An 11,436-nucleotide genomic window follows, 5' to 3' on the forward strand; every position below is an offset into this window, starting at 1 on the left:
AGCAGGAAGATGGACGCCCAGGGCGCGATCGACTCGCTGCTGGGCCGCCTCACCACGGTCCTTGTCAGCGAGGCGCAGCTGCTGGGCGGCCTCCGCGGCGACGTCGAGTTCATCAGCGACGAGATGGAGAGCATGAACGGCCTGCTCATGCACCTTGCCGAGTCCCACAACCGTGACAACCAGGTCCGGGCGTGGATGAAGCAAGTGGCTGGCCTCAGCCGCGACTGCGAGGGCAACGTCGAGCTCTACGTCCAGTACGTCGGAGGTGCTGGCCCCGGCGCCAGAAAGGGCGTCCTGGGCTCCTTGCTCCGGATGCTCCGCTTTGTGCGGACCATGTCTGCCCGCCACCGTATGGCGACGCGGATCCGGGAGCTCAAGGTCCGGGCCCGTGACGTTGGCGACAGGCGGGAGAGGTATGGCGTCACTGTCCCGCCGGCACCATCTCGCACCATCCCCGATGCTCCGGCTCCACAGCCCGGCGGACAGGAGGAGGAGGAGGATCTGCGGAGACGTGAGTTGCTCTACGGTGAACCACCGGACACTATAGAGGAGGAAAGCAACAAGGTCCTGAAGTGTCTGCTTTACAAAGAATTTGTTCATGATGCTAGCATTGAAAGTCAAAGCGATTATAACAAGAGGAAGTACAGGTTGATCTGTATTGAAGGAGAAGGTAGCGTGGGGAAGACAACTATCGCACAGAAGGTATACGAGCACACTTCCGTGGTGAGGTCCTTCGACCACATGGTCTGGATCAACATTGTAAAGTCGTACAGGCAATATTCTGAGCTTCGCAGGGAGATACTACAACAACTACACCCTCAAAGCAGGATGGTCAGTTTGTGGAAGGATGACAAGGAATCACAAAATAGCGAGCTTCTGTTTGGTAAAAGCATTCTAGTCATTCTGGATGCCGTCGGTGGCCAGGCAGAATTTTCCTGTGAAATAAACCGTGACTTTAGGCATTATGATGTCTGCGCTAATAGTGCTCTAATAATGACCGGAAATTACTTTGGTGACTGGATTGGTGATGATGCAGGATTTCATACCAAAAAATTCCGTTGTGAAACACGTCCAATTTTTTTTAGGACAAGAGCATTGGACCTTGCAAAGTGTGAAGTTTTTTTAGGACAAGAGTATTGGCCGTTTTAATGAAGTGCTACCACGATACCTTTGCACTGCAGCTGTTCCTTCATCTACTCTATGTCAATCCCCACAGGGCTACGGCGGAACTGGAAACCCTATGCCGTGTCCTAGAGGAGAACAGAAACAATACTGCTAAGATGCTGCTTATGGTCTGCTACAACGAGCTCCCTAGCCATCACAAGAGCTGCTTGATGTACCTATCAATCTTTCCTCAAGGACACATAATCATGAGAGCTGATCTGCTGAGGAGATGGGTCTGTGAAGGACTGATAACCAAAAGAAGCGCAGGGACGAGCACGCTGCATGATCAGGCCGAGCGCATCTTCGACTCACTGGTCACTCGAGGCTTTATATGTCCAGGAGAAATCAGCTCTGCAGGCAAGATTAAGAGCTTTACATTGAATTCTATTGTTCATGACTTCATCGTTACAGATGTAGGCTTCGTGGATACATCATCACGGCCTGAGCTAGCTCACCGCTTCTCCATCAACAGTGGGGTAGCAATACAGGAAGAACCTCTTTCTGAGTCTGATTCTGATCCATCCGGCCATGGCATCTTAACTACAATTGAGTCTCTGACTGAATCTGATCAATGGCAGTTTCTGAAGGTGCTGGATCTTCGAGGCTGCAAAGGGCTGCAGAAGAAGCATCTAAACAGTATTTGCAAAATACTGCTGCTCAAGTACTTGAGCCTCAGGAACACAGATGTCGCTGAACTGCCGAAGGACATTGAGAAGTTGCAGTGCCTGCAGACATTGGATATCCGGCAGACAGCGGTACGGGTACTTGCCACAAAATCTGTTGTGCTTCCAATGCTAAAGCATCTGCTTGCTGGGAAGAGAGACTCTCCGACTCCAAACAATGACTCTGAATCTGATACTGATAGGTTTGAAGAGTCGTTTGCGGCGGTGCGCCTTCCCAGGAGCATCCGAAGAATGGAAAAACTTGAGGTGCTCTCCCATGTTGAAGTTGCCCACAGTGATGATCTGACTGACGTCGGCAAGCTGCTACGTCTTAGAAAGCTTGGGGTGATTCTCCAGGGTAAGAAAGAAGAATTGGAACTTCTGTTCCAGCAGATCGAAAAATTGAAGGGTTGCCTCCGCTCCCTGTCAATCCAGATGGACCAGCACACAAAAAGCGAGGGCGAATTGCCCTCACCTCCAAAAAATCTTCAGAGCCTGAACATCCGCAGCATCACAGGTGGGCTTTACCTGTGGATTGCAGGGCATGACCAACTCACCAAGGTAACACTGAGCGAGACCGGCCTTGGGGAAGAGGCTCTACGCATCCTTGGCCAGCTTAGGATCCTGCGCTGCCTCAGGCTTCGACGCAAGTCTTACGTCGAGAGCCAACTCAAATTCAAAAAAGAAGAATTCAAGAGCCTCAAGTCTCTAGTTGTCGAGGGCAGTGACATCACCAGCATCACCTTTGAGACTGGGGCAGCTCCTAAGATGGAGATGATTTTCTGGTCTTTTGTCTCCATGGAAATTCCTTCTGGACTTAATCGCCTACCAAGTTGAAGAAGCTTGAACTCAAAGGTGACAGCTGCGACATAGACTCGCTGAGAGAAGGAATTGAATATCATGCCAACCATCCTGAACTGATGTACAATGGACAGCTGCAACACTATTAAGCTGGAACTGCAGCTGCAAGTGCTGCCTCAACTCCGTCTCCGTGAGCAATCGATCAATTACTCTCCATCACACGAAGGTCAAGTTGATACATCAATTTATCCTTGAATAAAGTTGCAGCTGAAGAAGATTCTGGCCCTCTTCTTCCAGCAGCCGCGCATATGTTTGTTTGCCGTTCATTTTCATGTATTTGTGTTTGCTTTGATTTCCTATTATCGCTGGACCTGTATTTTGTTATGTGCACGTGTTACCCATATCGCATGATTTGTTTATGGCTTGGTATATGATTTGTGTGTAACTCTGCTACTACTATCTTTGATCATGCTTGTCATGAGTGAGTGAACAATTATATATGCATTTGTACTTCCTGGTTATCCGGTGATGGAATCTGTGTGCTGTGTACAAGTTGATGGGAGAAAATACCAAGGATTGGTTATCTGAAGTATTGCAGGCCCTTATAGATATCTCACTGTTTCGTGGCCAGAACTATGGTCAATACTCTGCATCCTTTTGCTCTGTGCGTTTCCTTTTCAGCACACCAGTGTGGCCTCAGTGGTCAGATCGACCTCACCCATTTCTTTTTGATTGAATTGAGACAAGGGGCCTCCCATTGATTTCCACTAGAGAAACTACAGCAGCACATGTTATTTGAAACAAGTTAACGTGAGACAATCTGCACAAAAGGAACAGGGTGGCACAGCACAGCTCGAGCTGAGCTCTGAGTGCGAAACTGTTTTCTGGGTGTCCAATGCCCGCTTGCCACGGGCGTCAACGGCGGAGATGGACCGAGTTTGAGTTTGCGATGGCACGGCCGCGACGGCGCCGGCGCCGGCGGCAGGTCATGCAGGAGGGCGCAGACGATTTGGAGCAGAGAATAGGAGGACTCGTGGCTGCCTACGCCCTATGCTGAGTTCTCTTTTTTAGGGTTTTTTCTTAGCGGTGGACCGGCCTGATCCCGGGCCGCATCAACGAGAAGGCTTTCCTCGAGGTGGAATGTGAGCGATGTCCAGAAGCCCAGCTCAGGCCAGAAAAATATAAATGGGCCACAATATGTTTTTTTCTACTAAAAAATACTGTGGCCCATTTAAATCAGGCATGATAAAGAAAAAAACCATCTTTGATTCACAAATTTACCTAAAAAAAAATCTTTGATTCACAAACAGCGACTGCTTCCTACACTGTTAACACCCAGCGCCCTAAACCCCCGCCATCGGGACACAAAAATTCACATCGATGCAGCCCATCGCAAAAGAATTGTGGGCACCGCTGTTGCTGTGTGTAGAGACGCGGCTGGGACGTTTCTGGGCAGCTCATGTTATATTTGTGTCGAATATTATGTAAGCAAGGGGTTACGTGGACTTGGAGTTGTAATTGGTGTGATTAGGTACGAGTTGTGTAGGAGTCGGACACTTGTATTCTAGGCCTCTTATATACGGAGGGGCACCACACGTTGTAACCCATGACGACTTGATAGCAACAGGTACGCGGGGGAGCCGACGGCTTGTGCCGGCGCCCGGGCGTCCGGTGTTGCGGTATCTTGGGGAGGAGCGCCCGTAGTCATGCCCCGGGGATGTAGCCATATCGTGAACCTCGTTAACAAATATCGTGCCTCGGTGTGTCATCTATGATCTTGCATTAGCATTTTATTCTAACAAGTGGTATCAGAGCAAGGTTGCGAGAAGGCTATGCGGAAGATCATTCGGAGGTATGAGGATCATGCTGGACGGGTGCCAGGGAACGTCCGATTGGCGCAAGATGGAGCATGGCGGCGATCGCCGATGCGGTCGGTGGTGTCGGACACTTCGGGCAGGAGGCCTGGTCCGTTCGATGGGCTGCGGTCGGTAAGGATTGGCTAGACGTGACGATCGGACCGGCGTAGTGGCTGTTGAAGACGTTGCGGAGGCGACGGATTCGACTCGCGATCAGACCGGCGACCAGACGCGTGGGGGACGACCGGATAGATCGGAGTGTGAGAGCATCAAGACGATGCGCTCGGCGTTGTACAAGGGCAGCGGTGCGGCACTGCGGACGGATTGTGTCGGCAACACGGGTGGCCAGGGTACGACACGGCTCATGCACGGATAATGCGCGAGGTGGCGTCTGTTTCAGTAGGGTTGGCGTACGGTGTGCGCGCGACAGGGCAAGTTACAGATCGCTGGCGAAGAACCAAGATCAGAGACAGAAGCTGTCGTCGGAACTAGCGGCGGGTGTTTTCCGATGAACGCGGAGTCGAGAGAAGGAAAGTCAGGATTCAGTTGTTGGCGTTCGTACGCGAGACGGCCGCTGGAGCCTCCCAGGAGGCGTGTGGCAACCGGTCTCAGTAGCAGCGCGACGCAAAGGAAGGTTAAGGGTGCAGATTTCATCGGATAGGGTGCAGCGTACTCAAGGAAAGATAAAATCGTGATGAGGCAGGAGTCCAGGGAGTTAACTTGCATGCGGTCAGCGGATCAAATTTACAAGGTGATACGTGCGATGGGTGTGCATGTTCGTCAGGGGACAAGTCTGCTGCTGGTCATGATGATTAAAGAAAAGGAAAAGAAGAGACGTGTGCATGCATAGGTCCGTGGGAGACTTGATTTGGCAAGACCGGACAAATCATGACAGACTTGAATCGGTTTCCGTGTGGAGAAAGGAAAATAAGGGCTGGGTATCCAGCAGTAATAGAAGGCTGGGGCGACGAGGCAGCGGACGCACAGAAAACAGTCTGCAGTTTCGGGAATAGGTGGAGCAGTTGGTTTCGGCGGAGAGCAAGTTCATCTGAGCATTGGCAAGGCTTCACGCTGATTTTCTGAAGGGCGGACAGGACGTTGCGTTGGTCATATTTCTTGGTAGATCACGGACCGCGGCGTGGCTTCAGACGAGGAATACGGGATCAGTGATCTTTTTCGTGAGGAAGTCGCAGAGGAAAAGGGCGGTAAGACCGGCGGCAACAGGTCGGTTAGATCGCGGCTCGGCATGGCGCCGGGGGTCACCACGTTTGATGTGGAGAAATTCGATGGCACGGGTAACTTCGGTCTATGGCAGACAAGAGTAAGGATATTCTGGCGCAGCAGGGAATCTTGAAGGGTTTGCAGGAGACGAAGCCGGCCAAGGTTGACAACGATGCGTGGTAGGATATGCAAGTGCAGGCGGCCGCTACCATACGGCTTTATCTTGCGGATCAGGTCATCTATCATGTCATGGACGAAGATACTCCGAAGGGAATTTGGGATAAGTTGGCAAATCGTTATATGTCCAAGTCAGCGACCAATAAGCTGTATTTGAAGCAAAATTTTTATGGGCTGAAGATGCAGGAGGGGTCGGATCTTGTGGAGCATGTGAATGCCTTTAATCAATTGGTCACGGATCTAGCGCGTCTGGATGTGAAGATTGAGGACGAGGATAAGGCACTACTTCTTCTTGTTTCGTTGCCACCGTCCTATGAGCATTTGGTCATTACATTGACACATGGAAAGACAACCATCAATAATGAGGAAGTCACTGCAGCGTTGCTTGGACATGAGTTGAGGAAGCAAAAGAATGCTACAGAGGAGAGTACTCAAGGTTTGGGGTTGGCAGTTAAAGGTTATCAGCTCAGGAAGGGACAAGAGGCGGAGAAGAAAAAGAAGAAAAAGGTGCAGTGCTACAGGTGCAAGGATTGGGGACATGTAAAGAGGGAATGCCCAGAACTGAAGGGTGGGGCAAGTGCTAATGCGGCTACTCGTGGTGATGACTCAGACAGCAGTAGTGATGTTCTCGTAGTATCAAACAGGCGGTCAACAAAAGCTGAAGCGTGGATGTTGGATTCAGCTTGCTCTTTTCATGCGACACCCAACAGGGAGTGGTTCTCTTCGTACAAGTCTGATGAGTTTGGTTTAGCCTATGTGGGCGATGACACAGGTTATCGTGTTGCTGGAGTAGGTGACATCAAAATCAAGATGTTTGACAGAGTTGAGCGGATGCTTCGGGGAGTCAGCATGTGACAGGGCTAAGGAGGAATCTAATTTCGCTTGGTGTTCTTCATGATGGTGGTATGGAATTCCATTCTGATCAGGATAAGAAGACCATCAAAATCATGGAAGATGGGGTGACCGTGATGATAGAAGAGAGGACGGCTTTGCATTTTTACAAGTTGCAAGGGAGCACTATTGCAGGTGGAGCCATGGAGAGTGGAGTTGCAGGAGTAGCAGTGAAGTCCCATGGTGGCGGCGGGTCTAACCCGTCGGGTAGCTCTGAGTAAGCTACAAAGAAGACAACCCAAGTCCGGAGTACATGGAGGTTCGAGCATGGACGACTTCTAAGTGGTGGGGAATATTCGCCAAGGTGGAGTTTGTTATATTTGTGTCGAATATTATGTACGCAAGGGGTTACGTGGATTTGGAGTTGTAATTGGTGTGGTTAGGTACGAGTTGTGTAGGAGTCGGACACTTATATCCTAAGCCTCTTATATACGGAGGGGCACCACACGTTGTAACCTATGATGACTTGATAGGAACAGGTACGCGGGGGAGCCGACGGCTTGTGCCGGCGCCCGGGCGGCCGGTGTTGCGGTATCTTGGGGAGAAGCGCCCGTAGTCATGCCCCGGGGACGTAGCCATATCGATAAAACTCATTAACAAATATCGTGCATCGGTGTGTCATCTATGATCTTGCATTAGCGTTTTATTCTAATAGCTCAGCCCTTGTTATCCGAGGTGTTGATGATCCTGCGATTCTAGAGACGATTGCGTGCAGGAGGCCCTTACGATGGCACAAGACCTCAACCTCTATGATCTAGCGATTGCATTGGACGCAAAGGAAGTGCTTGGAGCTGTCAATAAAGTTTGTCAAGGCAAGAATGGTGCAATCATCAGTGAGACTAATAATTTAGCTAGTTCTTTTAATTGTACTTTTAATTTCGAGGGTCGTGCCATCAATGTTGAGGCACATAGTTTAGCCAGTTTGCACTTTCGTTGGGTCTGAGACGTCACGTTTGGTTTGGCCAATCCCATAACCAGATTTGTATCCCATATCCTGTGTTTTTTGCTGCATAAAACTTGGTTTACCGCTAAAGAAAGCTCGCGCGCCCTCATATAAAAAAAGAAAGCTCGCGTGCCCGTAGAGCATGGTTTTTTGCTTCCCTGAGTGAAAAGTGGCTACGGGTCCTGCTTGATGGTGGTCGTCGCCGGCGATGCTTCATCGCGGAGTTGTGTTGTGAGTGCTGTGTGATGCCTAACATGTGGTCTAACATGTTGGTACGTATGGAAATAAAAAGCGATATGTCTTGGTGTTTGGTTGGGCTTATTCTTTTGTTTTGCACTCTGACTTGAAAGCCACATATACATAGGCTCCCTACGTCAGCCTTCATCGACATATGATCTCGTCTCAATGTTCTCGAGCTCGGCTTTGACACTGCATCGGGGGGAGGGGGTAGTCAGACGAGTCGGTCAACAACACTTGCACCATGAACCCTACTATGATTAGGCTGCAGTTGTATTCTGGCCCTATATATGTACCCCTCTTGAGAAGCGGTTCTTTTCCTCGGGTACAAGGAAATCTTGCAAATCCAGCAGCCAATCCGCAAAGTTGGCGGTGTTCTTGGTGTGCCCGTTCATGGGGGCGGAGCGGTAGGCCGTAGGCTGACACAGTGGACATAGTTCTAGTTGTGCGCCTTGGAGAAGTCGAGGGACCTGTAGGTAAACCAAGCAACACATCACGATAACCTGACATGTGTGTCCCAACTGGCAGACATGCAAATATCTTGAATAGGCTCAAATCAGGCCCAAAGTTTCATAAATGATGTAATCATCAGACTTTTTATTTGTGAAATGGGATAATTGGTGTCCCAAATGCACAATTAGGAGGATAAAAAGTGAAATTCACTTGTATATACTTTTTCAGTTGGAACTTTTGTACTATACGTATTAAATTAGTGCTGCTAATTTAAGGGTCAATTAATGGACCAAGTAAACTGAAATGAGGCATATGGATACTCTGTGCCACTGAATAACTCGTCATAGATATGGATTGTTTTGCTCTCTGTACACGCCCTAGTCCTTGCAATATCACCACCCACTCCGCTTCCCGGAATGCGGATGCTTGTTGTCACAGTTGTTCCATTCCCAGCCCTATTTGTGGTTCCAGAGCAGAAAATGGACGTGTGAAAAGTGTCACCGGCGCATAACCTCCTTCTATTTTAACACAGTATTTCGTGGAGTCCACTGCATTCTCCACCCTCCACCAGAGGCACCAAATCTGCCTTTTTAGCAGTCCCTGGTGCTGGTGCCAGCGCAGCTCCTGCGGCCTGTCGCGTGCGCCGCTGTGCCCACCACGCGCCGGCGACCATCGGAGGTGATTTACTGATTTGGTCGGCGTCGCTGCCGGCCAGGACGGGAGGATCAAAATGATCATCAGACCACAAGACCAGCGGCGCTGGCCGGTGGCGGACTCGGATCTTTATCCTCATCTTTATCACGCTCTTCCTGGGTGCTCTGCTCTATCTGTTGCTGCAGGGATCGCAACATGTCTTCCTTCCATGGCATGCCGCTGCTGCGTCGAGGTCGCCTGCTTTGCTTTGCTTTGCTTTCCGGTTAGTTACGCTACGCATCATCAGCAGCAGGGTAATCACGTAGGCCCCGGCCGGAGCACACATGTTTTGCCTGCCTGCGTCTGCATGTGATCCGATTCATGGGCAAAGCGGCCACGATCTGCGCGGATCTCGGCTCGCGGTTGCACTGTCAGTGTCGCCCCTCACGCTCACCGGCTTCGTTGCTTCGCCTTTCGCCATTGCGGCCGGCTCTTTTTGGATGGGCTCGTCGGGAAGGCACGGGGGAGAGAGTGACGGTCGATCCATGATAAATCTCAATCATCTTAATTTCGGACGGCCGGGTGATCTCGAACGAGAGGAGAAGATTGGCGCGTGATGGTTACTGGTTTACCACGCGTCCACGATCTATCCATCCATCCAACAGTACAGTACAGTACAGCAGCCATGTGTGTGAGTGACAGAGTGAGCCTATGCGCGTACGGCGGCGGTTGGTTTTGCACGGCGTCTGTTTATTATTGCGTCCTGCTGCTGGATCCGAAGACCCCCCCCCCCCCCCCCCCTCTCTCGCCCGTCTCAAGGTGTGTGGCGCAACGCAATTGCAAATGGCGATCCCAAAATTACTCGGTCCAAGAGTGAAAACCGACAGCATTGTATTCACATTTACTACTGTACAAAGTAATGGTCACGGCATAACCATGCCTGACATGGCCTGTGCGCACACTCTATTTAGTGTACCAAACTAGCCTTCAGATGCCCCAACGGAAAGATAAAGGACACAGTGAAAAGAGCGTAGAAGTGGCCGAAAAGACAAACGCAATTACACAAAGAAACAAAGCGGTGCAACTGTAGAAGCTAAGATATTCCCCGTCTTCGCCAGCACGCTCACGCCTTTCATAAAGAGCAAAAGCAACGCCCACACAAAGGTACAAAGCGGCTTTTGCCGCGAAATTGCACACGAACATAATTTTTTACAGTCAGATCAGATGCATGGCCTGTCTGCTGGGAACTGACGAGCACAGCACCAGCATCTTGCACCCCAAAAAAATATGAGAAATGGACGAAAGTGTTGAGCTCTGCAGGGAGGCACAGGCAGGCACGTCGACGCAGCTGCTACATGCTGCCGTGCTGCTCGTCGTCGGCGTCGAGGTCGTCGGTGGCGGTGAGGCGGAGGAGGAGGTCGGTGAAGGCGCTGACGACGTACCGGTGCGCGCGCTTGTCGTTGAGCGCCAGGTAGCAGAGCAGCAGCTCGTGGAGGCGCGCCCTGTCGCCGCGCCGCCGCGCGTCCAGCCGCAGCGCCGCCGACATCTCCTCCATGGACCGCAGGAAGTCGGCGTGCGGGTCCGGGGAGTAGGTCGGCACCGCCACCCCGGCCGCGCCCACGCCCAGCACGGCGGCCGCGTGCGCCGCCGACGAGTCCACGATGGAGTTGGACCGGCCCGGGGAGGCGAGGAAGAACCGCCGGGACGCGATGGCCGACGACAGCCCGGAGTCCACGGCGAGCGCGGGCGACAGCGGCGGGCACTCCTTCGCGACGTCGGCGTCCCCGCCCCTGCCGCCGTCCCGGAGGCACGCGTTCTTGAAGCGGGCGGAAGAGGAGGACGAGCGCGGGGAGGTCGCCGGGGTGGAGGTCGACGCGGCCGACGTGGACGCCTCGTCGGGCGGCTGCACGGGGGCCGGCGCCCCCGCCGCGGCAGAGGCCGGCCGCCGGAGCCGGGAGAAGCAGCCCAGCATGGCGCTTTGAATTCTTGCCTCGAAGCGGGCTCGGCTAGCTCCTTGGGCTCGCTCTCTAGCTAGCTTGGCTCGGCTGGAGAGAGTGGGGAGGTGGTTGTGCGCGGTGAATGGAGTGAGAGCGTGGTGGATGCTGCGGGGAGTTTATAGGGGAAGTGAAGTGAAGTGAGTGGCGCTTCGTCAGGTTGGTAGGAGGGGCTCACCTATTATTGGACGTATTGAGTTCAGTGCAGAGCTGACAAGGGGACACTAGTTTGTCCGAGAAGAGAAGGGGTGTAATTACTCCCCGACCTAATTAACAGGTGGAGTAGATGCGGCTTCCTCATGCAGGGATCATTCGCAGGTTTCAGATTAGGCTTTGCCCTTACTTTTTCTTTTCACACAGTACAGACGCGAGCTCATATACACGTGCATACATTCACCCCTACG

At 51.9% G+C, this 11,436-nt stretch overlaps 2 protein-coding genes across 2 annotated transcripts; one reads left to right on the forward strand and one right to left on the reverse strand.

Annotated features, from left to right (window-relative positions):
- Positions 1–9: 9 nt before the first annotated feature.
- Positions 10–3,185, forward strand: LOC123098483 (disease resistance protein PIK6-NP). The gene is made up of 4 exons (XM_044520482.1): positions 10–378; positions 414–511; positions 609–1,109; positions 1,217–3,185. The coding sequence occupies exons 1-4, from the start codon at positions 10–12 to the stop codon at positions 2,661–2,663; spliced, it is 2,415 nt and encodes an 804-aa protein (XP_044376417.1). The 3' UTR covers positions 2,664–3,185.
- A 6,911-nt stretch (positions 3,186–10,096) lies between these two features.
- LOC123100251 (transcription repressor OFP12) lies at positions 10,097–11,154 on the reverse strand. The gene has a single exon (XM_044522205.1). The coding sequence runs from the start codon at positions 11,008–11,010 to the stop codon at positions 10,390–10,392; it is 621 nt and encodes a 206-aa protein (XP_044378140.1). The 5' UTR covers positions 11,011–11,154; the 3' UTR covers positions 10,097–10,389.
- Positions 11,155–11,436: the final 282 nt, after the last annotated feature.

Source organism: Triticum aestivum, chromosome 4D (genome assembly GCF_018294505.1).
Source record: "Triticum aestivum cultivar Chinese Spring chromosome 4D, IWGSC CS RefSeq v2.1, whole genome shotgun sequence".
Classification (NCBI taxonomy): Eukaryota; Viridiplantae; Streptophyta; class Magnoliopsida; order Poales; family Poaceae; genus Triticum; species Triticum aestivum.

What these genes read in the sequence shown, in the direction of transcription:
- LOC123098483 (XM_044520482.1), top strand. Translation starts at nt 10, where the DNA reads ATGGACGCCCAGGGCGCGATCGACTCGCTGCTGGGCCGCCTCACCACG. An exon ending in GGAGGAGGATCTGCGGAGAC is followed by an intron (nt 512 to 608) that starts GTGAGTTGCTCT and finishes TCATGATGCTAG; the next exon opens with CATTGAAAGTCAAAGCGATT. An exon ending in AGAGCATTGGACCTTGCAAA is followed by an intron (nt 1,110 to 1,216) that starts GTGTGAAGTTTT and finishes CAATCCCCACAG; the next exon opens with GGCTACGGCGGAACTGGAAA.
- LOC123100251 (XM_044522205.1), bottom strand. Translation starts at nt 11,010, where the DNA reads ATGCTGGGCTGCTTCTCCCGGCTCCGGCGGCCGGCCTCTGCCGCGGCG.